Source organism: Impatiens glandulifera, chromosome 8 (genome assembly GCF_907164915.1).
Source record: "Impatiens glandulifera chromosome 8, dImpGla2.1, whole genome shotgun sequence".
In the NCBI taxonomy this organism is placed as follows: Eukaryota; Viridiplantae; Streptophyta; class Magnoliopsida; order Ericales; family Balsaminaceae; genus Impatiens; species Impatiens glandulifera.
The window spans coordinates 2,673,728-2,699,490 of NC_061869.1; the positions used below are offsets into that span (position 1 = coordinate 2,673,728).

The 25,763-nt window shown below is 30.9% G+C and overlaps 5 protein-coding genes across 5 annotated transcripts; 3 read left to right on the forward strand and 2 right to left on the reverse strand.

Moving 5' to 3' along the window:
* Positions 1 to 3,344: 3,344 nt before the first annotated feature.
* On the reverse strand, positions 3,345 to 5,194 carry LOC124911724 (heat stress transcription factor B-4d-like). The gene is made up of 3 exons (XM_047452232.1): positions 4,922 to 5,194; positions 3,887 to 4,108; positions 3,345 to 3,668 (listed from the first exon to the last, which is right to left on the reverse strand). Exons 1-3 carry the CDS (start codon positions 5,192 to 5,194, stop codon positions 3,345 to 3,347), a joined length of 819 nt encoding a protein of 272 aa, XP_047308188.1.
* Positions 5,195 to 6,531: 1,337 nt separating this feature from the next.
* LOC124911113 lies at positions 6,532 to 8,600 on the forward strand. Its single transcript, XM_047451557.1, has 9 exons — positions 6,532 to 6,667; positions 6,770 to 6,859; positions 7,383 to 7,442; positions 7,533 to 7,572; positions 7,655 to 7,748; positions 7,827 to 7,886; positions 7,961 to 8,052; positions 8,118 to 8,263; positions 8,459 to 8,600. The coding sequence occupies exons 1-8, from the start codon at positions 6,543 to 6,545 to the stop codon at positions 8,229 to 8,231; spliced, it is 675 nt and encodes a 224-aa protein (XP_047307513.1). The 5' UTR covers positions 6,532 to 6,542; the 3' UTR covers positions 8,232 to 8,263; positions 8,459 to 8,600.
* Positions 8,601 to 10,418: 1,818 nt separating this feature from the next.
* Positions 10,419 to 12,732, forward strand: LOC124911465 (serine/threonine/tyrosine-protein kinase HT1-like). The gene is made up of 4 exons (XM_047451951.1): positions 10,419 to 10,685; positions 10,927 to 11,687; positions 11,770 to 12,234; positions 12,318 to 12,732. The coding sequence occupies exons 2-4, from the start codon at positions 10,947 to 10,949 to the stop codon at positions 12,585 to 12,587; spliced, it is 1,476 nt and encodes a 491-aa protein (XP_047307907.1). The 5' UTR covers positions 10,419 to 10,685; positions 10,927 to 10,946; the 3' UTR covers positions 12,588 to 12,732.
* A 4,911-nt stretch (positions 12,733 to 17,643) lies between these two features.
* Positions 17,644 to 19,865, forward strand: LOC124911304 (eukaryotic translation initiation factor 3 subunit D-like). The gene is made up of 2 exons (XM_047451772.1): positions 17,644 to 19,436; positions 19,603 to 19,865. The coding sequence occupies exon 1, from the start codon at positions 17,706 to 17,708 to the stop codon at positions 19,419 to 19,421; it is 1,716 nt and encodes a 571-aa protein (XP_047307728.1). The 5' UTR covers positions 17,644 to 17,705; the 3' UTR covers positions 19,422 to 19,436; positions 19,603 to 19,865.
* Positions 19,866 to 20,518: 653 nt separating this feature from the next.
* LOC124911727 (cysteine-rich repeat secretory protein 38-like) lies at positions 20,519 to 22,841 on the reverse strand. The gene is made up of 2 exons (XM_047452235.1): positions 22,088 to 22,841; positions 20,519 to 20,823 (listed from the first exon to the last, which is right to left on the reverse strand). The coding sequence occupies exons 1-2, from the start codon at positions 22,839 to 22,841 to the stop codon at positions 20,519 to 20,521; spliced, it is 1,059 nt and encodes a 352-aa protein (XP_047308191.1).
* Between the last annotated feature and the right edge of the window lie 2,922 nt (positions 22,842 to 25,763).

The window sequence follows — 25,763 nt, forward strand, 5'->3', positions numbered from 1 at the left end:
ATAAATCTATCTACATTAATGTTTAATCAAATATTTATTCCAATAACAAATTCTATTATATTAATATCAATTTTGTATAACTCTGTTTAATTTATTCATTTGACAAAGTTATTATTTTTTAATTTAAAAGGTTATCAACACCTCCCAACTTCAATTTAGTAAGTTTCTCAATAGATACATTGGGTATGCCTTTATTTATTTATTTATTTATTTATTTAGGTGAGTTTCAATGAAAATATTATTATTTTTAAACAATTTCATTAAACTAATGATGAGAAAGGAACTTAAAACATTTTCCTAATTTTGGGCTTTAGTTCTTTTTAGAATTGAACAAATTTTGCGGAAAAAAATAATGAATCGGGACATTTGATCTCTTATGAATCACTTTTTGTCCATCTTATTTATTTAGTTGGTTTTTTTATAACATGTAGCTTATTTTCATTATTTATAGTTTATTTTCATTATTGTTGAAAATGTTTAATACATTGGTAGCCTATTTCTCTAATAAACAAACTCATCTTTTGGAAGACTATTAAATGTGAAATCCTCCGATCAAACTAGCTGGTGTGGGGTCTTTTTTTTCTGAATTGAATGGCCAATGAAAAATTTATCAGTTTTTTAATAAATAAAATCAACTATGATATATATATGTGGTAATCTATTTAACATTTGTTTACTTTATATTAAAATAAGATATGATTGTGGTATTATATATTTACCTCAAAAACAGTTTAACTTCTATTTTTATATTGACTCAGATAATAATTACAATTAATAAATTTTTGAAATTGTTTTACATACCTATATTTTAATTCAGAAACCAAAAATTAATAATTATTTCCAAATAGAAACATTGAGTTCACATACATATTCAAAGTAAGTTTTAATTTGTAGCTAGTAGGGTATTATAAGCATTTGGTCTATTAATTAGAATGAAATTTGAGAGATAACTCCATCAAGAGGAATTTAAAACTACCATCATAAATAAATTATTAATGATACTTTGTCCACTTAAAAGAAATTTCTTCTTATATATAATTATAAAGTAACAAAATAAAGTAGATGTCTATCATTTTATCATTTATTAATGATAAATTACTATAAATAAGGGTGAGGGTATAGATATTGGACCAAAAAAAAAACATGACATTTTACCAACTTTTCAGTAAAGAAGAGTGCAAGTAGATTGATTTTAATTCAATTTCTAAATTAAGAGAATTTGATAATTAAGTTTTTGATTGAATTAAATGAAAAGAAGAAAAATGTTATCTCAAATTAACACATAAATGAAGTATATTAACTACAATTCTATTAAATTTTTTTAATAAATTATTAAATATGATATAAATTATTGTCGTTTCAGCGTAACTATAAAATTGTACAAAAATACGAGTGTTCACCTTGTTACTAAACATACTCGAAACACAATGAGATTAACCATTTGAATCAATAATAATAAAAAATAAGCTAAAATGCTTACCAACAAACCTACCTACATAAAATTTAGCGTTAACGAGTTCAAATATCCGAAAAAAATCAATGAATTCACGAACCAATTTTAAAGAAGAGATCTCAGCAATAGTCAAAATCATAGTGTTTGGCGGGGGAGAAAATGCATTGACCCACCCGCGATCACCCGTTCATTTCAAGTGTAATAGTCTACCAGAAAATAACTCAATCTAAGTTCGTGGTTTCTATATAACCGATTATTGATTTCCGGCATCAAATTTCATTACACAATTGTTTAGCTTTCCAAAGTCACAAGGTTAGTGCCTCCGCATTATATGCATAGAAAAATACTCTTGTGCATGCAAATTCCATGGATTAATCCAAATTAATAACTCTCACCTTTATAATTAAATTAATTCTTAATTTCAACTACTATAAATCATTGAACATCCAAACAAATACTAACACAAAAACAAATCATGTCGATATCATCCAAATTATGTCTCCTATTTCTCATTACAATATTTCCTCATTGTTCTCCACTCAGATTAATTACACCGCCCATCCCTTCTACCGATCCCGATCCCGATCACCACCACCACCGATCCACCGGCGCCGCCATCGGATGGTCAGGTGGGATCGAGATTGACTTTCCATACCCTGGTGGCGATACCTCAAGTGAAGGCGGTTTTCAGTTTGAATTTTCCTTACCTGGTTTTGGGTCAGTTGTCGTATCTGGAGGCGGTTCAGTTAGCGGCGGTCTTGCGGTTCCTTTTCCGACATTTCCACTGCCGCTAATTCCGGTTCCTTCTGGCGATCCTTTTCATTGTGCGCCGCTAAGCTGCATAAGGGGAGATGCTTTGGGATGTCAACGTAGTTATGGCGTTACTCAATCCAATTTCATGCAAACGCCACAACACGTTTCTCAATTTGCGGCAGCCGAGCCGGCGATTGCGGTTATGGCGGCCACCCCATAATTAATAATTAACTACGATCTCCCCCTTTCCCGACGCTATATATATATTCCAATAATAAACGCCACATGATAAATATTGTTATTTTCTACTCATGATGTACGTAAATAAAGTGGGATGGCTAATAAGTGTCACTTCATTATTATATATATATTGGATTATGATTTATGAGTAGTTATAAATAAATAAATTTGGTTCTATCAGTCAAATTTATTTGTTTATAGGAAATATGTTTGTTTATGAAATGTGCCATACTTGTTAAGTTATTATTTGTTAAGTTCGTAAATATAAGTAAAATATTTTCGAAACATAAGTAAATTCGACACATCGAATCAAGTTAGTATCATTATGAATACGTTTAATATATTATCATGACTTAGGCGAATTTGAATTTTTGTTAGATCATGAACATATTAGACTATATTGAGATTTTAATCCAAAACTCGATATTTTCCCTTTCTTTCATTTTATAGCCATCACTATTTTTATTCATCTAAATATTAAAATAAATTTTATTTAATATCTTGCTCTTGTCTTTATTAATCTATTTAAAGGTAGGATGATCATTAAACTTAAGTCAAATAATTTTTTTATTTAAAATCCAGATAAAACCCAAGAAAAAAAACTCCTTATGAAATAAGCTCTTCAAATATCAATTAAACTATTGGAAGTAATTAAAAAAAAAACATTTATTATAGAGAAAATGTCTTGGTAATTAAAAAAGATAAAAGCTGTGAAATTGAACTCCTATAACCATGATCTTTGAAGATTCACTTGGTCAAATATTCCCAAGTTCTTCTAGAAACAGAAGTTTATTGGAGCTTGTAGTCTTACTATGATTTTTCAAACTCAACTGTAGTACTAGGTTGTTGTAGAAATTGAGTTAAAAAAGAAGAAAAAGAAATTAGCTAAATATTTTAATTAATTATTATGCATGTGTTGAGAAAGGCAATCCAAGAGCTTCATTTGAAGATGTTTGAAATGAGCAATTTGCATTTCAAGTTCATCTTTCTCTTTTTTGAGGCTCTTGTTCTCCTCCTCTATTAGAAGTAGCTGTTGATTCTCTTCCTCCCGATCATGATCCTCCGCTGCAGGATTAGTGTCGCTGCTCGAGGCCTTGAGGTACGCCGGAAACGCACTCGGTTCACACTTCTTGCGGCTGATTTCCCTAAGTAGATGCCTACTACCTTTTTGAAACTTTTCATGATGAAATTCCCATCTTTTAGATGCTGCCTTCTTGAATCCCTTCCATAGAATTAGAGATAGAGTTTAATTAGTTCCCATCAATAAATAATTTAATTCACATGTATTTTTGTTACAAATCTTATAAAACCCTTTACATAATTACATTAACATAATTTTTTCAAACATTGAGTAAGGCCAAGTGACAAGAAGTGTTTTTTAAGAGATCAAGGTTACGATATTCGATTTATGCAACAGGAGGAAAAATATTTAAATTATACCAAAGCAGTCCCAATTGGGGTTCCTACAGACTCGGGGAACAAAATTGTGCCGCCATCAACGAAAGTTGGTGTTCCCAAATTGGAGTGGGCTAAACCAAAACAAATCTCAATCACAATGGAGAAAAGATGGCCAAATGGAGGATCTAATCCCTCCCTCCCTTCTTGACTGGAGGGGACACCAAAGGCCTCTACCCTTCCATCCGATAGAGAGGGAGGGCAGAGCTTTTGGTTTTTCATGTTATCAAAGAGTTAGTTGAACAATGGTTTTTTCGTGTTGTCAAAGAGTTGAACAATGAAAATAGATGGCGAGTGCCTGATCGAATTGACCTTAAGTTAAAGTGAAAGTCGGAACTAGGATTGAAATCTACCTAGACTATTTTTTTTTACAAATTCTACTCGGGCTGCAATTATAATAATAATAATAACAAACAAAATTACTTATATCAGTTATATATACAAAATATTTTGGGTCATTCGACTATAACCCAAGTAGTCCAAGGTGTTGAAATTAGGCTAGCTTCCAACCTTTAAAATAAAATAAAATAAATACTTTTTATAGTGAGATTCCAACTAACTTGGTAAAACCCATAAAAAAATTCATGTTTACCAAAAACATAGCTTAATATTAAATATTTATGTAGATTAATAAGAGTGTTACAAATTATTTAGTGTTCTCTAAACATATTTAATTACATCTTAATTCAAAATGAAAAGCATGTAGATCAATAAAGGTGGGCTTGCTTAGTCAAAAGTAAAGATCAATTGCTTGAAAAGAAGAAAAAAATTCAAATCAATTAATTAAGAGAAGTTGATTAATATTTAAAAAAATAAAAAAGAAAAGAGGTTGATTATTATAACTAAGTAAGTATCTTGATTTTGATCTCTAAATTAACATGATCAAGTTCTTACAGCGGATTTATATACAATGCTAACACAATAGTAAATTAAATTTATTTTGTTTCGTCGTATATTATTATCATTCTAGTCCGAGTAGGTTTTGCGAACAGTTTTTAGCCAAATAAAAAGTGAACTTACATATGTATTTAGTTGGCGGATAAAGCTCGAGAAATTATTGTGCTTGAAGAACCTTGGCAGCATGACCTCTGAAAATTCGTCGGGTGACCAAACAACAAACCCCGTCCCCTCCTCATTCCACGACACCAGCCGCCGTCGGCCGCCAAAACCGCCGCCGCTGCCTTCTTCCTCCTCCAAAAGATCAAAAGTCTTTGACAAAAATGGGGCAGGACCCTTAATTCTCCCGGATTTTCGCGACTGGTCCAGCCCCTCTTCTTCTTCGGCTGTCGACATGGATGTAGTAGTCGCCGGCGGCCAAACGGAGCCAAGTTATAAAAACATTGTTTTTGATATATTGGTTCTTTTGTCTCTCACAAAGAGAAAATGGAGTGCTATATGCTATTATATATTAAGGACATGTTTTATTCCGCCATCTTTTTTAATTATGTAGGTATGACTTCTGGTCTACTTCATAGAATCTATTAAGTATTAACCACCGTTACATAATTAATAATATATCTTCATAGTTAAATTATTTAAAAAGTATAAGGTATTATTAATTTGATCTTAGTACATAGTTTTTCAATGAAATATAGGTTTGTTTGGAAACCCTGAATTATTAAACGAAAAAATATTATTGAATTGGTATATACATAATTAAAAAATATATTTATATATTATTTTATTTAAATTAATATTCAAAAATAAATTAAAAATATATATATTTTTTGCTAGGTCTAAACTCAAATGCAGCATTTTCAAATTGGGCATTAATTTGAGTTTAAAATATTACAGTTGGACGACGTGACATGCCGTTTATGTTTGTTTTAGATTTTTATTTTAAATTGGTTAAATATCAATTGTCAATTATTTCATTTATTTGTTATATTTTAATATCTTATTTATTTCACTCCAAACAACTGCTCACTTAAGAGACTTATTATTAAAATAATTTATTTATTTTACAATAAATTGGGTGGGTTCTTGATAGCTTTATTTAAAAAAAAAAAAAAAAAAAAAACAGTGTCAAATTGAAGAATAAATATATGAATATTATTTAAAAAAATATTAATTGGAAACTGAATTTGAACAAAAACAAAATCAATAAATTTGTTCAAAATATTTATTTTACATTTATGTCATTCTATTATAATTTAAATTATATATTTATTAATTAATCAAATATATATAAAACTTCTTATTCCAATACACATTAAACAAAAATCAATTAACTTTTTCATATCCAAATTAATCAACACGTGCAACTTTAATGATGTAAAGAAAATATCAGCGTGCTTAATTTGACTACTACTTTGGCTTTATTTTTATTTTTTTATTATCTTTGAAAAATAATGTTTAAAAATGACCAATGATATTTATTAAATATAATATCAATAAACCAATTTTATATGTATATTAAAAATATATTTTATCTTTTGATATTAAAAATCACGGATAAAAAAATTTAATTCTAAAATCACTTAAATTTAAGTAGTTATAACAATAACGACTTATACATATATATATAACTTTTTTTCCCGCCAATTTCTGATCAGTATTATTTGAATAATTGAAGATGAATACTAAACCAGTACACAACCACAGAAGAAGAAGAAGAAGAAGAAGACGAGCGAAGGAGAAAATGGCGGCGAGAAAAATCAGCTCAAAGAAACGGTCGTCGGAGACGGCACCGGAGGCTTTGAAAACTGACAAGCTGAAGAGAAGCATCTTCGGCGAGGAAGATGACGTTGATCTGGATCTCTCCAGGTTCATATTCCATATATGTGCATTAACATTAGCAATATCTACATCAGTTTTGATTTCTTATATTGTTTTCTACATTTGATTGAAATTCACAATGATTTGCAGTGATATCAAAGGGATTATGTCAGCGCTGCAGCATATCAGAAGCAACGCGCAGAAGGACGGACAGAAGAAGAATGAAGAGACTATTTCAAGGTATTGATCTGGAAATTCTCTTGTTTATTTAACATAACGAAGTTCTACCTCTCTCTGTACAATAAATGTGATAGATCAAGTGTATGATATTACGGTGATGAAAATATCTATTTCTTCTGTATGAAACATTTACAATCAGTATGTATGCTTGTTGATTGTTTCAAAATAAACAGTTCTAGACGGTTTGCTTTCTCGTGATCATTGTCGTTCTCTCATGTTGTTTGATTTGTGTTGATATGTACCTTCATGATTTCTCTAACTAAGCTTTGTAATTGGATCTGCATTCCTGATACATCTGAATTTGTAGAAATAAAAGAACTGAATACATTCCTGATGATTATGCATAAAAGTTATATTAGGCCACTTTTATTGTTTCCTTGTTGAACTAGGTCACATTATTGTCTCTGTTGTTTGATTGGTAATGATTATGCATATGAAGCTTCTTTTGGTTCAGACATTTTCAGTTCTTTTGTGATGAAAACATTGTCATGAAACACTAATCACAGTTTCGGGTTAATGACAGTGTGGCTTCAGAGGTAAAATGTAAACTGGATGAGTTGAAAACTAAACTTGACAAAGATAGGTAAGAGTCTTTAAAAGTGTAGAAGACTATTCATCTATGATTCTCCATTGATAATAAGGTATCAATCTATCTGTGTTGTGTCTTTCTCAGACAAGGTTTTATCAAGTCACTACTGAAGAGTTCAAAAGAGGTGCATAGATAAAATTGGTTTTGGTTATTAAGATAATCTATTGTATCTATTTCATTTTATATGAATTAGTATGAATGTGCAGTTTGAAAACTTGTTGAAAGGTGAGACCACCAAGTTCCAAAATGTTACTGAGAACTTCAACAGGGAAAAAGCAACACATTTGCAGACCCTGAAAGGTCAATTCTTCTTAAATGAACCAATTTTAGATTTCTCTTGAGTTTCAGTGAAGTTAACTATGAAGTTGTTGTGTTCAGATAGCATTTCAAAATGCGAACAGGAGAAGGAAAGACTTTTTCAGCGATACGAACAACAGAGTAAGCAAATATTGGACTGTTGTATTTGTGAATTCCATTGAGAAGTTAATATCATAATTATTGTTCTGTTACAGAGAAGAAAGAAAGAATCCACATATCTGATCACGAGAAAGCTTGTCTACAGAAAATTGCTCAACTGGAAGAATCATTGAAGAAGAAGAAACAGGTGCACTATTTAACTTTAGTATATATTCCCTTCCCTGATATTAATGGTTTCTTTTGGAACATCAGAATGGAAAAACTTTCAGCACTTTAAGGAAGAAACTAGGATCGTTCATTGGAAACGCTTCAGATGAGGAGTTCATAGGAAACGGCTCAGATGAGGACTTCCCACATGACGATTGACATGATTATTTCCCTTACCAAGGATAAAGAAGGTATTTTCTTAACCAACATATGAACTCATGTTTCTTATGTTAGTTACGTGGAGACTCATAACTCAGTAATAGAGCGTATGAACTCATGTTTGTATGGTCTCAGGTTCACCGCAAAAACAGTATATCCATGTTTGGGCATTGATTAATGAAAGGAACTTTTTATTTGAATACAAATTGTTCTTGATCATATTGCAGGTAACAACACTAAGGAATGCAAAAGAAAAAAGGTAATGATTTTTTTTTGTTGCATGTCACTCATATTATACATGTAGTGGACCTTTTCTTAAATAACAATTTGAATTTGGAAATGAGCATTTAATATGGTGTTACACAAGGAGTTCAAATTGGCTGAACAAATTAAAATGTTTATGTTTACTCATACATTACATAGAACCCATTTGCATATCCTTTTAATTCTTTCATTTGTATCTTTAACTTCCTTATCCTTTGTCCATGTTGCATTGTTTGATATATTTTTTAGACATTGTTTTGATTACTTAATCAATTTCTCAATGTTACAATACTAATTCAAGTTTTCATGGCAAAATAAATTCAAAAGCTGAACTTCTTTGAAGCTTATCATTGTCTTCTCTATTAGAATAGGAAAGAAATCGTAATATTTCCTTTAATTTCTCAACTCCATGCACTTGACTTAACAAATTCAATAACCCGAATTTGTACTTCGTAGAATCTCTTAAATCAAGATGTTAAACTCATGATCTATTCCCCGAAGATTCTATCAAAGTCTAAAGTCAAGATGTTGAATTTGATAAGTTAAGTGCATGAAATTTGGGAGATTAAAGTGAAAAGAAAAAAATTGATTTACTTCCTAAAGTTTAAAGGTGAGTAAATTCAAAACAAAAGCACAAATCTGTTGAGATTATGTTTTACTAATTCTTTCTCATATATAAATAAGTACATTACTTTTAGAACAACACAACTATCTAAAGATGTGATCAAATTAGAAATAGAGACTAAATTTCCAAATCCAATTCCTATCGGCTGAATAATTTATTGATTCCATTTTTTTTATAAAAAAATAAATTTTATAGATTAACTGTTAAGCTTATTGCAATAATCCTACTTTAGATAGGATAAGATTTGGTTGTATTTAATTAATCATGTGTTAATCTTGAAAGTTTTCACAGTCAACAATAATAATTAAATAAATGTTCATAATATTTTAGATCAACGTGTAATTAATAAATTCATGTTTACTCCCACTTTTTTTGTATCCTCATTCAAAATCCACTTTTTGACCACTAGAAAGACTAAAATCTTGTAGATCAGGGTGTTATTAGATCTAAATATTAATATTGAAATTTGCATATCTATATATATAATCAAAGTTATATTTGAGTAATCATAAATTATTTAAGAATAATTGAGTAGAAGGTACATGCCTTAAGTTACACATTGATATTGCATGTAATATAATAGGCTTAAAGGAAAAAGAATAAATAATTAGTCACTAAATTGATAACAAATCACTTATAATCTATTCATACAACATGAATGAGACGAGGAAACATCCAATAACTAATTAACAAAATACAATATGAATTTGACCATTGACCGGTTATATTCAACTCTAAATTAAATAAATTATGTTTATATATATATATATATATATGTATAATGTACCAAAAACTAATTAATCAATCAAAACAAATGAGAAACTTTAAGATATTCTATTATAGTTAAAATTTTGTTTTGAATATAGAAATTTAAGATGTTCCAAATACAATAATTTTTTAATATATATACAATTTTAATTTATAGTTAATATATCTAAATATTTTTCTTAATAATTAAGTTCTTAAAATAAATTTAAATATTTGTTATTTATTTTTCAAATTAAATATCCATGTTAGATATTTGTTTTCTAATGAAATAAATATTGAATAATTATATATATATATATATATATATATATATATATATATATATATATATGAATTTGTTTAATAAAAAAAAAAAGCAAGCTCTAGAATCTAAGTTAGTGGCTGAATTGTTGGTAGGTCTGCAAAAAGGGTATATTGGGAATTTTGAATTTGAATATATAATTTGATTGATTCCCTCTTATTACTTTTTTTATTTCATATTATTATTATTCTGAATTCTCTTCATCTTCTTCTTTTGACTTTTCTGAAAAGTAGGACCCTCATTTTCTCTCTCTATATCTCTCTTTCTCTCTCTCTCCAACCGCCCTCGCGGCTATAGCTACGGCAGCAGTTCTGGGTCCACGGATGACCGGGCCGACGCACATTATCATCCGTATTCTCCACGACTGTCCTTTTTGATTCTTCATTCTTTCATTTCATTTCAGGCCGACGCCATTTCGATTCTCTCTATACTTTTCTCGTAATTAAGGATATCATCGTCAGGAGGATGAAGCCGTTTTATTGAATGCGTCTCTCCAGTAAGTCTTCTTCTTCTTCTCCTTGTTTCTGAATTTGAATCGCCAATGATTGAATTTATTTATTTATTTTATTTTCACCACCAATAGAGAAATAGAGAGATTGCTTGTTTTTCATTTTTTATATTCTCCACTTGTTTATATAGAATTGCCAGGGTTTTCCAGTAGTATTCAGTTTACCTGATTTCTCATTTATGAAGTTTGACTAGTTCTTATAATGATGATTGTCTTTTACAATTGTTAGTTGTGAAAAGAAGAATATAGATGATGGAGCAGGAGGCTAATTCATGGTTAAGGAGAACTAAGTTTTCACATACTGTTTATCATGGATTGGATTCCGCCAAATTAGTCTCAGTTCTTTCTCTAGAACCAAATCATTGTTATGGAAGTGCCAGAGAATCATCATCTTCGTTTTCTCGTGATTTGAAATCAAGCAAAAGTCTAACTACTAAACAGCTTCCACGAAATCCAGCACCTCTTAAGCAAAGATCTGTCTCACCTCATCCTCAAACAACACTATCCGATGCATTTAAAGAAGCTAGATCATCTAACAAGAGATTCTTAACACCAGCTCCTCAAAGAAGAGATTCCAAGAAAGAAATTATAAAGAAGAAATCATCTAAAGAGGATTTGACAAAGTCTGATTCAAGAACAAGTCCACTTAAGAAATTCACTTCAATGAAAGTCTACCAAAGTAAGAAATCATCTTCTTCATGGAAGAAATACTTTGATCATGGTGGAGGAAGAGTTACTTCTGTAGATACAGTTGACGAAACGATGGTGGATCTATCTCAGTTATATTTCGGTCCGAAATTCGCTCATGGAGCTAATAGTCAGCTTTATCAAGGAATATACAAGGATAAACCTGTTGCAGTGAAGATAATTAGAGTACCGGATAATGATAATGATGATGATGAAAATGTCGTATTAACAGCTAGATTAGAGACACAGTTCAATAGGGAAGTCATGTTTTTATCGCGTCTTCACCATGAAAACGTCATAAAGGTAATGAATTCTTATCTTATTCCATTCCACTATTTTCCTTTTTTTCTATAACTAACTAACATGATAAAACAAATTATGGCAGTTGGTTGCAGCATGGAGGAATGCACCAGTCTTTTCGATAATCACAGAATATCTATCTGAAGGATCGTTAAGAGGATACCTTCACAAGCTCGAGCACGATGATCATTACTGTCTTCCGTTAGAGAAACTTGTTGAAATAGCTCTGGAAATCGCGGGTGGAATGGAGTATATCCATTCTAAAGGAGTGGTTCATAGAGACCTTAAACCAGAGAATATCATTATTAATGAAGATTTCCACATGAAGATTGCTGATTTCGGAATAGCTTGTGAGGAATCATCTTGTGATTTATTTACAGATGATCCTGGTACATACCGTTGGATGGCACCTGAGATGATTAAACGTAAACCTTATAACAGGAAAGTCGACGTTTACAGCTTTGGACTCATTTTATGGGAAATGGTAGCAGGAACTATTCCTTATTCGGACATGACACCTATCCAAGCTGCTTTTGCCGTTGTAAACAAGGTATGGAAAGGAAAATGTAAATGGAATGATTTTCTTCTTCTTTGGTACGTTAGATTAATCCGTTTTGTTTGTGTATTCGACAGAATGTAAGACCAGTTTTTCCTGTGAGTTGCCCGGTTGCAATGAGATCTTTAATTGAACAATGTTGGTGTTCACAACCAGAGAAGAGACCGGATTTTTGGCAGATAGTTGAGGTATTACATCAGTTTGAATCTTCTCTTGCCTTTGATGGAACACTAAAACTAGTTGAAAAGAATCCCATATCTCATGATCATAAGAAGGGTCTTCGTCATTGGATACAGAAGCTTGCACCGGTACACTCCTCCAATATGCCTAAACCTAGATTTGCATGAAACCATTTTGTTTGTATCACCCAATTCAGAGTATGTAAATGAAAAGAGATCTCTTTCTTTGCTAGTAGCATGTACAATTAGAGGATTTCACAGTCAAATTACATTCAATTTGCCTATTTGTTATAGATCCACAATAATTTGGTCATTCTTATTCTTCATCATGTTCTTAATTTTTTGTATTGTTCATCTATTTCATCAAATTATAGAAGGACAGATGAATTTGGTCTTGGTCCCCCCACCATATATAATTGCATTAACTTTCTTTCTTCTTCCCAATTGGGTTGTATGTATGATCTTATCATGTTGCAGAAATGTGTTTGTTCTTTAGCAGGGGAAGAAAAGGACAGACAAGCAAATCTTATTGTGATTTAAGGTATGATCAGAAAATGTCTTTCAATTTCATGGTTGGGAAACTGAACTATGTGCAATGAACTACTACTGACATTGCCTGTCTGGTGTGGAACAGTACATGTTTAATAGTAGATTGATACATAAATGCATGAACATCCATAAAAGCATGCATTTAATGGTTTTAGATATTTGTTTTGGCTAGGTAGTAAGTGCTTAGCATTTAGTTCTATTTTTGTTGTTTATTCATCACGGATTTCTGTCCTTGAAATGCATAGTTTCCTTTCATTTTGGTTTTACTAAATTTGGGTAATATACTTGTTTGGAAATGTCAGCTTAGGAACTAGTCGTCGCACTTTTAGTTGTAGACGTAACAACGTATTTGGGAGTTTTCCTTTTTTTGGAATGGGGTGGGATGTCATCTTTCTTGTGAATAGACCAAGAGGGATTACTGAGATTATTAAAAATGTTGGTTTTTCTCGTGAATGAAAGGGTCAATAGTCTGGAATTGTGGGTCATTCTTTTTTTCTTAGAAATATCAAATTTTATTTATACGTGAGAAACATTATAGTCTATGACTAAAATAACATAATGTAAATATCTATGACTCACATAGATGTCGCAATTGTGAGAACCTAATTGAAGGGTTAGGTCAAAGAAGTTGGTGTGACTGCAAAATAAGATATTCACATAATAAGCTAAACATACAAAAAAAATTAACTGATGAACACCATATTTACAATCAACCAAATCAAACTAGTAGGATATTGGAATAGATCTGGAACAACATCCGGCAGGGAGGGCTTCAATTAAAACGGATGAAGGGATGAAGCTTGAGACCACAAAATTGAAAGCGAACAATCTATAAGAAGAAGTTTTGTCATTGTCGTAATCGTGAGAACCTAATTAAAGGGTTAGGTCAAGGGAGTTGTGACGCAAAATAAGATAGTCACAAAATATTTGCGACGGACACCATGTTTACAAACAACCAAATCAAACTAGTGGGATATTGGAATATATCTTGACAACATTAGTCAGACAACCCCTCCTTTGAGCTTCAATCAGACCAGAAGAAGGGATGAAGATTGAGACCACAAAATGAAAGTGAACAATCTATAAGAATAAATTTTGCAAATGTCGCAACGATGAGAACCTAATTAAAGGGTAAGGTCAAAGGAGTTGTTGTGACGGCAAAATAAGATAGTCACAAAATAGCCGACGAACACCATATCTACGATCAACCAAGTGGGATATTGGAATATATCTTGACAACATCAGTCAAGCAACCCATTTTCAACTAGCTTCAATCAAACCAAACCCGAAGAAGGGATGAAACATGAGACCACAAAATGAAATTAACAAAGGTTACCAATCTATAAGAATTTTTAGTTAACAAAATATGTTACCAATCTATAAGTTTTTTTTTTTTTTTTGTCAATACCCTAATCGTGAGAACCTAATTACAGGGTTATGTTAAAGTTTGTTGCTGTGACTTTAAAATAAGATAGAGTCACACAATAATTGACGAACACCATATCTATAATCAAACATATCAAACTAGTGGGATATTGAAATATATCTTGACAACATACTCAACGAGTTTTAATCAAACCCGAAGAAGGGATGAAGCTTGAGACCACAAAATGAAAGTAAACAATCTATTAGAAGAAATTTTGTCAATGTCGCAATTGTGAGAACCTAATTAAAGGGTTAGGTCAAAGGAGTTGTTGTGATTGCAACAATAACCGAGGAACATCATATTTACAATCAACCAAATCAAACTAGTGGAATATTGGAATATATCATGAACAACATCGGTCAAACAACCCCTCCTCAACGAGCTTCAACCAAATCGGAAGAAGGGATGAAGCTTGAGACCACAAAATGAAATTGAACCATCTATAAGAAGAAATTTTATCAATGTGAGTGGATTTATCCAATCCGAGAAGATAACTATTTTTCGAAAAACAAACTATGTTCAACCAAAAATTCCGACAATAGACCAACATAAAACTGAAAGAAAAAGAAGAGAATCAAAGAAAAGAAAAAGAAAATCTCAATTGAAGAAAATCATACAAAAACACACTTGATGTATAGATATCCCAAAAAGAGGAAAACAAATGGACTCCACAATTGGAAAAAGGAAAAAAAAAATGTGTATGAACAATGGGAACACATATTTGCTTAGAAAAATTACAACTCATATTTGCGTCCACAATAAATAAAAGTGGAAAACACCCTTTTCAGTTTGCAAAAGGATTAGAAAGCAAATTCCATTTTCACGCATTTTGGGGCAAATTTGGCGTGAGTATTAAGTCTAAGAAGGCAAAAAAGCAAAGAGTTTGATTCTATGAATATTAAGGGGGGGTTCACATGGGTGAGTACATCTCCACAATAAATTATTTGATGCTATTATTCATAAGAACATTTTAATCTTATTAGGCAAGATATGTTCACCCAATATTTGATGCCACCAAAAGTTAGTATATAGTAATATAACAAATCTATTATCAAACTTGGGGTTTCAACTTTCAACTAATTACATGAGATGATGGGCCTTAATTATAATAGAAAAAATACTAATGTTTATAAAAATCACAATAATTTAAAAATAATATGAATTATGATACACTAAATAAGTTGATTCACTAAATTAAAAAAATGTAATTAATAATAATTCAAAAATATTTATTATATCAAATTAAATTAAGCAAAATAAACTAATATAGATTATAATTAATATATATGAAACCAAAAAAAAATCAAATTGTAACTTGCACTAATGTTGTAATAAATAATGACAATAAATGCTATACATATATAAGCAATACAAGAATGAAATTTTTGATTTTTTTAAAAATTTAGATAATAAATTAATTCTTATTAAATTCAAATACGAGTTGTATAGAAATTAATTAGTAAATGATACAAAATAACGTATACAAAATCGATAAAATAAAATAAAACTCTCAATATAAAAAATTCAACAAAATAAAATAAAACTTTCAATATAAAAAATTCAACTATCATGTAATTTTTTTAGAATTTAACGAAGAAACTCATTTGAATTTTGAACGATAACGATTGAAAGAGAGCAAGTCAAACAAATCATTGAAACGGTGAAAATCTCTATCAAAAATGGTGAACATCAGTTAAAATTATCCTTAGCCAAGGATTTAGTAGGTAACGTCGCAAAATGTTTTACCTAATGAAAATATAACATCTACATATATGACTGAAATAATGAGAAATTCATACAAATCATAAGAGGATACTTGTAAAATATAATTCATATCAAATATCAAATCGAATAACTTTTCATTTAAAAAATGAAAAATAACTACAAATCAAATTATTTCGTTTTATTTGCTGCTAAGAAGATAATGGACAAGAAATTGAGAAAAGATCAACACAGTCAGAGAGTATAAGCAGCAAACAATCCACCAATGATTGTGAGTATTATTCTTACTATAAAAAATCGAGAAAAAAATAGATCTCACTAAATAGGATGTCAGACCGAAAAAACGCAACATCAACTCAAATATGAGTGATGAAAAATAAATAAGGCACTATCTGATACTAAAAAAACTATCAAAGAAGTCAATAAAATTTAACATTTCAAGCGACAATAAGAGGTGGATACTAACCCTAAATTCTTGGGTTCGAGCCCGTCAAGCGACAAGTTATGTGTCTGGTTATATGGTTAAGTGTGTTTACTGGTTATATAGTTAAGTGTGTTTGTAGACTGCATATTTAATCCGTTTTCCTATTTTTATTTTTAAAAAAATTGACCTTTCAACTTCTCCAAAGTTTATTTCTTTGAATGACTTTGAGTTCAAATATATAAAAATAGACCAAGATGAATTACAAAGAAATTGAAAATTTTGTTCTTCTTGCCTTGTCATGTTTTTTCTAGCATTGAAGATGCATTGTTCTCTTCTTTATCACTCAGATTTGAGTTGGTGTTGTGTTCGGTTTGACATATTTTTTTGTCGAATCGAATTTTTTGTCTTAAAGTTTTGTAATCTGAATAATATTCTCAATCGTTAGTGAGTTATTTTCTATTTATACCATTGGATTCCGCTCTATTTCTTAGCAAAATATGTGAAATAATCGAATCTCTAATTATTTTTTTTAATAAAAATTTATTGAAACTGGTCTTTTACTATTTTGTACCATTTCATCATTTGTAAGTGTTTTTCACTATTTTGACCATATATATAGATGAATCATCATTATTTGACAGAATATTTTTCGACGTTGTTTATCAACTCTCGACTAAGATAATTTTAGTCGTCACTCATAATATTCGTTAGAGATTTTCTCGACACCGTTTCATTAATTCGCTCGACTTTCTCTACTTCAACACTCATCGTTCAAGAATTAAAATGCGTTTTTTTTTGTGACCCTAAAAAAATGACTACAAATTTTGTTTTTATAAATTATTTATATAATTTTATATTTAGATTATCAATTGTTTGTTTTAATTTTGTATTATTTATTTATTAATTATTTTATTTATTTATTTTTATTTATGTAAATTAATTTGAACTAATTTATTATAATAAAAAAAGGGTAAAATTAAAATAATAATAATAAATGATTGATCCATAATAATTCTATCTTAATGGGCTTTCAACACAATCGAGTCCAATGAGGCCCAATATTCCAGAATCAGATGCTGAAAAAATGTAAAAATTAGGGTTTTTCTCTCATTCATCAACTCCCATTATCTCCATCACTTCCTGCTTCTTCCTTGATCGGTAAGCCATGGTTGGATTTGACGTCGGTTCCGTTCCTTTTAACTCCGACGGCTGGGGTCCATTAGAATCCTCGTCTCCTAATCTTCCCAACCATGCCACCAACGTTCCTTTCGCCCCTTTCTCTCGCTCCGATAAGCTCGGCAGAGTAGCAGATTGGACTCGCAACTATCAGCCCCGAAACCCTCGTAATCCATCAGAATCCGTATTCGATTTCACCGGAGACGAGTCTTTCGGCGGTGTCGCCGGCGAAGACGACGCCTCTTTCCGTCTAGTTGATGGAAAACCACCTCCCCGTCCTAGATTCGGCCCTAAATGGCGCTTCCATCAGCAACGCAATCAGCTTCCGCAGCGACACGATGAGGAGGTTGAGGCGAAGAAACGTGAAGCTGAGAAAGAGCGTGCTCGTCGCGATCGACTCTATCATCTTAATCGATCTGGTGGTCAACGTCGTGAGGCGGCTGTTTTCAAATCATCTGTCGAAATTCAGCCTGAATGGAATATGCTTGATCAAATTCCTTTCTCTACATTCTCTAAGCTCTCATTCACCGTCCAAGAACCGGAAGATCTTCTCTTATGCGGCGCTCTGGAGTTCTACGAGCGTAATTACGACCGCATTACGCCGAAGAACGCTAGACCACTTGAGCGATTCAAAAACAGAAACTTTTTCAAGGTAACAACCACTGACGACCCTGTGATTCGTAGACTTGCTAATGAGGATAAAGCAACTGTATTTGCCACCGATGCAATCCTCTCAACTCTGATGTGCGCACCCAGGTCAGTTTATTCATGGGATATCGTGGTTCAGAGAGTTGGAAACAAGTTATTCTTTGATAAGAGAGATGGGTCTCAACTAGATTTGTTAGCTGTTCATGAAACATCCCAAGAACCCTTACCTGAATCCAAGGACGATATCAATTCCGCTTATTCGTTAAGCGTTGAAGCTGCTTATATCAACCAGAATTTCTCACAGCAGTGTCTGAACAGAGACGGTAACAAGGTTTCATTCGATGAACCCAATCCATTCGCAACAGAAGGAGAAGATGTTGCATCTGTCGGTTACAGGTACCGTCGATGGAAGCTCGACAACGATATGTATCTGGTTGCTCGATGCGAGGTCCAGAGTGTTATGGAAGTTAACAACCAGAGGTCATTCCTTACACTGAATGCACTCAACGAGTTTGATCCAAAATACTCGGGTGTCGACTGGAGGCAGAAGCTGGAGACTCAAAGAGGAGCTGTATTAGCTACTGAATTGAAGAACAATGCTAATAAATTGGCTAAATGGACTGCTCAAGCACTGTTGGCAAGTGCGGATATGATGAAGTTGGGTTATGTTTCTAGGGTTCATCCCCGCGATCATTTCAATCATACCATATTGGCTGTTGTTGGTTATAGACCTAGAGATTTTGCCTCGCAGATTAATTTGAACACTGCAAATATGTGGGGTATTGTGAAATCAATTGTGGATGTGTGTATGAAGTTGAAAGAGGGGAAATATGTGCTTGTGAAGGATCCTTCTAAGCCACAAGTGAGGATTTATGAGGTTCCGGCTGATGCATTTGAAAATGATTACGTTGAGGAGCCTCTACCCGAGGAAGAACAGGTTCAGCCACTTTCAGAGGTTGAGAATGGTGAAGAAACCGAAACAAGTGCAGCAGCTGCAGCAGCCACAGACATTGTTGATGACAAAGTGATTTCAGCAGCAGCAACTGAAGCAGCTTAACTATTATACATTTTGGTAATGAGCCGAGCTATATCTCTTTTTTTTTTCAAAATATTGGTTTTGAATATCGAAACATTTGTCATGATACGCCAATTCCTGATTTGGATCTTCGGATCTGGGTCATATAAGTAGTTCATAAATGCCATCATACTCTAATTGAAGTGGTGTTTGCAAATTTCAGGGAACAAGAAAACAGTTTGAATGAAGAAGGCGAATGAGTTGGTATGGTAGATGATTTCTTTCTTCTTTTACACCATGAACTTGCATCTGATCTGTCTGTGGTTTTCTTTTCTCTAGGATTTATTTAAACTCTGTTTTGATTTGTATTGTATTTTAAGACAAGATAGACATGGTTGTTGGTTTATTTGATTGAGAATTATGACCATATGTTCTGTTTTTTTTTATTTGTTACAAAATTGTCTATGTTTTTGTGCTTTTTCTGTTGTTACAAAATGAGTCATTTTAAGAAGATTAGACTTCCCATTTGTCCCTGAGAAATGACAAAACACGGTATGATTTTCTTTTTCCCCATTTGCAATATGGCTCGAATTTGTGTCGTTTTCATGCTCTTATACCATCATAATTTAAATTAAATATCCAATTTATCTCCTTCAAAATTTGAATTTTTTTATCATTAATAAATTAGAACACGTAGAAAAAATATTTGCCTTTGAAATGTTTGTAAATATCAACCAAAATAATTCGCACTCTATATAACACAACTAAGAACTAGCTAATTTTGTTTGCTTCCTCAATTTTATCCAACATTTTTCTTAAAGAAAATTTAAACTTATACAATAATTGAAAAAACAACAGTCATCTCCCAAATAGTTGTTGCTCCAAACCAGAATCTCCTTGTTCTTGTTCCTAAAATAATAATAATAATAATAATAAATTCAATTCAATGATTAATATTTAATTTATCATTCATTCTTACCAGTGCTGACAGGAATTAGAAACTTGAACAATGTCATAGTAAAATTGAAAATCATCATACCACATCCTACACCCCCGAAGTATACATTTCCCATCCCCTCTTGTTCAAAAAGCCCATCTAAACACTCCCCATTATCCTTCCTCTTCATATTTTTGTCCTCTTACTTCAAGAAGCACCAACGAGCGAAGATCGTGGCTGTCTTGCTGTTGGGGCATTCCTTGAGGGCAATGTAGAAGGAATTTGAATTGCAGTTGGAAGGGTAAACGTCGGCGCGACACTTAATGAGACCGTAAACATTGTTGGAAACAGAGGTTTTGTAGAAACCGTTGTGGGTTGTGACGAATTTGGAAAGATTGTCGAGGAGAGTTAGGACATGGGATTTGTATGTGTCGGGAAGTGGATGTGATGTGGAGTTTCCGAATTCGGCGCAGCTTGAGACGATTATGTTGTTGGGATCGGCTTGAGCTGTGCATGATTGGCAAGAAGAGATTATTAGGGTTATGAGAAGTATAATTATGTATTATTGTAGAAAATGAGAGTGGATCAATTGTTGTCCCATTTTTTAGCTATGGATGGATCTTGAGAAATGCAGGCCATTTTCATTATTATAACTTTAATGAATGTATTGTTTTTAGTCAAAGAGATTTTGATTGATTTTGAAGTATGGTGGAATTAATACTTCCCATAATCTACAATTGCGGCTATAAGTCAACTCATTCAAACAAAACTTTTTTTTTATGAAGGTTGTTGCTTTCAAAAGTTGTATTCAACCAAATTAAAATTTTAAGTCAAAATCTTAAAAATGATCACTGAAAAAAATCAAAATTTACTATGAGCCCTAGGATCTCTGAAATAAAGGTTACTAGGGAGTTTTCTTTATAACATGCCCTTGAGAAGAAATCAATTTGTTTTAAAAATAATTAAACTATTAGTTTATTATAAATTTTAAAGATTTTGATTCATAAAGTATAGTAAACAATAATTTATTTATTTTATTTGCTGAGTTTAACTATAATCCTTACATATATTCCCGACTCAAATATATTATATTTGAAATAATAGTGATAATGATTTGGGTAAAGATATTGAGGATTTATTAAACAATGGTTATTAAGATATATGTCATGAGTAGAAGAGATTCAAGATCATCAAAAAAAAATGTTTATTAGAGTTATTCATTAGAACAATTATTATCTCGAAGTCGATCCAGACAAGTATTTGAATCTTTCAAGATCTCTGAAAGAAGGGTTATTAGAATCGATGAGTAAAAGATGGTAGGATATATGTGAAGAATAAGATGGATTGATGATTTTTTTACATATTTTGTGTCATATGTTAGAGTTTGTTTGAGTGATTGTAAGTTATATGACTATTGAAGATACCTTTATAATAATAACTTGTATTTGACATGTCACTATAATGTTACAGTATTATAAAATATATAGGTAAATGAATTGTTTTTACCATTTAAAAAAAACAAATAAAAATAAATAGATATAACACTAAAAGAGGCAAACCTAGATAGACCTTAAAAAAAGGCTTATAGAAGAATCCAAAAAACAGTCATCATCACAATGGTTGCAGGTCCAAGCCATAATCTCCTTGTTCCTACACCACCTACAAAAATAAATTTAAATTCCTCATTAGAAATAAACAATTTAATTTAATCAAATTTTTTACTTATCATTTGACAAAATTTAAACACAACTTTTAAAAAGAATGTTCTTACCCGAGCTGACAAGAGACGGATTTGAGACAAAGTTGTTCGAATAAAATTGATAATCATCGTACCACATTCTACACCCAGACGTATACATTTCCCATCCTCTCTTATTCAAGAGCGTCCATAATCCCGTAAGCAACCCATCCAAACACTTCCCACAATCCATTCTCGTCATATCCCTATTACATTCCGCCATTCCATACCTCTTTCCCGCGCTCCCCACATCCACGACTCCCACTTTATACATCATCGGTTCACTCGAAGTATTCCTCGCTATTTCTCCCATCAAAGTCTCTCCTTTCGCAATCACCGCCGTCTCATCCAATTCTTCGTTTGAAGTCCCCATCGAGGATCCCTCATCCAACTCCTTTCCCGTGAAATCCTTGTCCTCGTAGCGAAGGAAACACCACCGAGCGAAGATCGTGGCGGTCTTGCTATTGGGACATTCGTTCCGAGCGATGTTGATCGAGTTTGTAGTGCAATTTGCGCAATTTGAGGTTGAAACGTCGGCTCGACACTGAATGAGGCCGTAGACGTCATTGGATACGGAGGTTTTGTAGAAACCGTTGTGGGCTGTTACGGATTTTTCGAGCGAGTCGAGAAGAGTTGAGAGATGGGATTTATAGGACGCGGAAAGGAATGAGGAGTTGCCAAACTCGGAACAACTTTGACCTAGGCTTGTGTTGTTGTCGGCTTGAGCATTAATGCATGATTGGAAAGAAAATATCAAGATTATTAAGAGAAGTTTGTATTGTCCCATTTTGTAGAAATTGATCTTGATTTTTGAAGAGAATAATATTTGGTTATAAGTACTTAGTTATTAGATGTGTTTGTTGTTAGTCAATGGGATTTAGATTGTTTTTTAAGTTTGATTGTTCCTTAAGCTTCAAATGTTTCAAAAGTCAACTTATTCCTAAAAGATAAATATAAAAAAATGTCAAATTTCATTCTAAGTAAATCTTTAATGTGTTATGAAATTTGAACATCACCAAACACGTTAAAACTTTAAACAAGGCTTAAAGTTGACCTTTTGTTATTTATTTATTTATTTTATGTAATCAATCACGTGATCGTTTAATGTTTTTTTTTTTCAAATGATGAATCCTTGCGATTTTACATGACAGTCTGGGCAAGGCTGGTCTGATGAACTTAAAGCTGTCAGATATAATTTTTTAATTTTTTTTTTAATTTTCTGAAAGAGCTAATCTTTATTAATAAAACTTGAGGCACATAAATCCTCCAAAAATAATATACTCTAGTTCTTCATTAGGATTACAGACCTAATTGCTGTTTAAACCGCCAAATTTTACAAGATTGTCATCCCATTAGCGAGTCTATTGTTATTGTGTTTAGGGAAAAAAAACTTGAAAAACGGATATTTGGGTGACAAAACTCTCAAATTAGCAATGATTTTTCGAATAATCTATTATATAGGTTTTCCATTTGACGTGCATGGATCATTCTACGTAACTGTTTTTTTAACTCTTGAAATAAAAAGGAAAGTCTATCTCACAAATCAAAACTATTAAAATTGGTAAATTGTAAACTCATAAAATCTATAATTTATATGAAAAAATATTAGTTATATATTATAATTATTTATATATCTAATTAACTATTTTATACCTAGCCAATTTAAAAAAAAATATATATTTAAATATAAAATAAATAAAAATAAAAGTAAATAACATTATAAAAAATTTATTTTTACAAAATTAATTATATTAATTTATTTATTTTAATAAATAAGATTTTTTTTAATTTATAAATATTTAAAAAAAATTCATGTAAAATCGTATAAAATCGTAAAATCGAAATTATTTATAAACTCGTAAAATCTTATTCTCGTAAATTTAAAATCGTAAGAGTTTACTTATTTAAAAGTTTACTTAAAATTAGACTCATTAACTTAATCTAAAATCGTAAAATTTTAAAATTTTAATAGTCGACTTCAGATTAGCCCACATTTCTACCACTTCTATCTAGAAATGCAAATTTATTTTGAACAACATATTATTATTTTTATCAATTTTAATTTTTAATGTAGAGAGTTTTAGTTTTATATATGTGATCAATTTTTCATCTTAGTTGCTGCTGAAAATAAAGTATTTGAAATCTGTTTATTATAAATGATGTGGATATACAATGATAATGCATAAGCCTTTCTTACAGGTGGGCTTTAGCCTTTGTGCTAATAAACTAATCAAAGGCCCGGCCCGTTGGATAATCTATAACTTTTTTGGAAAAAACATATTTGGAAAAAATATCTCATATATATTTAATTTCGAATAATCTAATATTTATTAAATATTATGTAAAAGATATTCCAAAAAAAAATAATATATATATTATATTCACAGTATATACGATTATTCTAAATAGTGATAAATACTATTAGGCAGGATGATTATTGTGTAAAAATTTGTCTAATTTTTTATTATTAATTATAGGAAGTTAGTATCATCTTATTATAGTCTATTTTTTCTTTAATTTATTAGGTTTTAAGTGTGAATAGAACATAAAAAATTTCATTTTTAATTGAATTTTTTTTACTTAAACTACTTTCTATGTTAAAAATTGGTCTTTATTCGTTTCAAAAATTTACCAGTGTTATATTCTCTTTATATTCTTACCTTTTCCAAAATAGAATTTTTTAATGGTTGGAGCATAACTATGATTTTTTTTTGCAAAATACTTTATTTTGATAAATTTTCTAACTTTGTTTTTTATCCATTGTTTGTCTTTTTAACATTCTTTTGCACACTAACTTTCTATAAAATTAAATTAGTACTTTTAATAATTTCATTTTAAGGTTTTACATATATCCATGCAGTCTCATGCACAATATTCCTTTTCATCACATCATAGCTAGCTTATGAACCTAAAAAAAATAAAGTAATTCATTAATATTGGCTTGATATGAATTATTGAAATGACAGTTTATTTAACCAATTACCATATACTTACCAACAAAGAATATATAACCTATCTCCTCATAAGATCCGGATAAAATTATGTTTGATATTTCTTGAAACATAACCTAAAATTAGATATTGTTTCGTCAAATCTCTTTTCAATTATCTTAAAATGTCTGCAAATCCTTGGTGATCTTCCAAATATATGAACATTACCTAAAATTAGATATTGATTTCGTCAAATCATTTCTTAATTGTCTTGAAATGTCTTCAAATTCTTAGCGATCTTCCAAATACTCACGTGATATTGTTATAAGATTCATTTGTCAAAGTATATAGGAGTTATGGCTATAATTGTTAGTTGAATTAATTATAGTAGGTTATTTCAAAAGATGTTTCATATTATAACAAACAAAAATAATAGTCTAACTCCAACCTCGTATTCCATGTTTTAGCCCTTAAGTATTTTGAAATACTCAAATTGGAGCATAAAGTTTATTTTTGTTCAAAATGAGACTCAACTATATTTTTAAATTTTAGACAAAAACGTATCTCAAATATTTTAAAAAATCAACGGTAATATTAACGTTATTGCATAATCATTCATTTCAAGAAATATCAACTTAAGTAAAATTTTATTTTTCGCACAAATTCACAATAAGTCAAAATATGAAACGCTCAAAATAATTGTTTCTTTTTAAATAATTTCATTTTTTTTCAACCAAATTTCATATGTATATGGATATAAGATAAATATTAATTTTTAC

Bases quoted from the DNA above. Each gene is read 5' to 3' on its own strand.
- LOC124911724 (XM_047452232.1), bottom strand. From the start codon at position 5,194: ATGTCGACAGCCGAAGAAGAAGAGGGGCTGGACCAGTCGCGAAAATCC. The intron at 4,109-4,921 runs GTAAGTTCACTT...AAAAACCAAAAG, and splicing joins TCCGCCAACTAAATACATAT to CTCTGCCCTCCCTCTCTATC. The intron at 3,669-3,886 runs GTATAATTTAAA...ATTCTATGGAAG, and splicing joins CCCCAATTGGGACTGCTTTG to GGATTCAAGAAGGCAGCATC.
- LOC124911113 (XM_047451557.1), top strand. From the start codon at position 6,543: ATGGCGGCGAGAAAAATCAGCTCAAAGAAACGGTCGTCGGAGACGGCA. The intron at 6,668-6,769 runs GTTCATATTCCA...AATGATTTGCAG, and splicing joins GTTGATCTGGATCTCTCCAG to TGATATCAAAGGGATTATGT. The intron at 6,860-7,382 runs GTATTGATCTGG...GGTTAATGACAG, and splicing joins AATGAAGAGACTATTTCAAG to TGTGGCTTCAGAGGTAAAAT.
- LOC124911465 (XM_047451951.1), top strand. From the start codon at position 10,947: ATGATGGAGCAGGAGGCTAATTCATGGTTAAGGAGAACTAAGTTTTCA. The intron at 11,688-11,769 runs GTAATGAATTCT...AAATTATGGCAG, and splicing joins ACCATGAAAACGTCATAAAG to TTGGTTGCAGCATGGAGGAA. The intron at 12,235-12,317 runs GTATGGAAAGGA...TGTATTCGACAG, and splicing joins CTTTTGCCGTTGTAAACAAG to AATGTAAGACCAGTTTTTCC.
- LOC124911304 (XM_047451772.1), top strand. From the start codon at position 17,706: ATGGTTGGATTTGACGTCGGTTCCGTTCCTTTTAACTCCGACGGCTGG.
- LOC124911727 (XM_047452235.1), bottom strand. From the start codon at position 22,841: ATGGGACAATACAAACTTCTCTTAATAATCTTGATATTTTCTTTCCAA. The intron at 20,824-22,087 runs GTAAGAACATTC...AATCATGCACAG, and splicing joins TCCGTCTCTTGTCAGCTCGG to CTCAAGCCGATCCCAACAAC.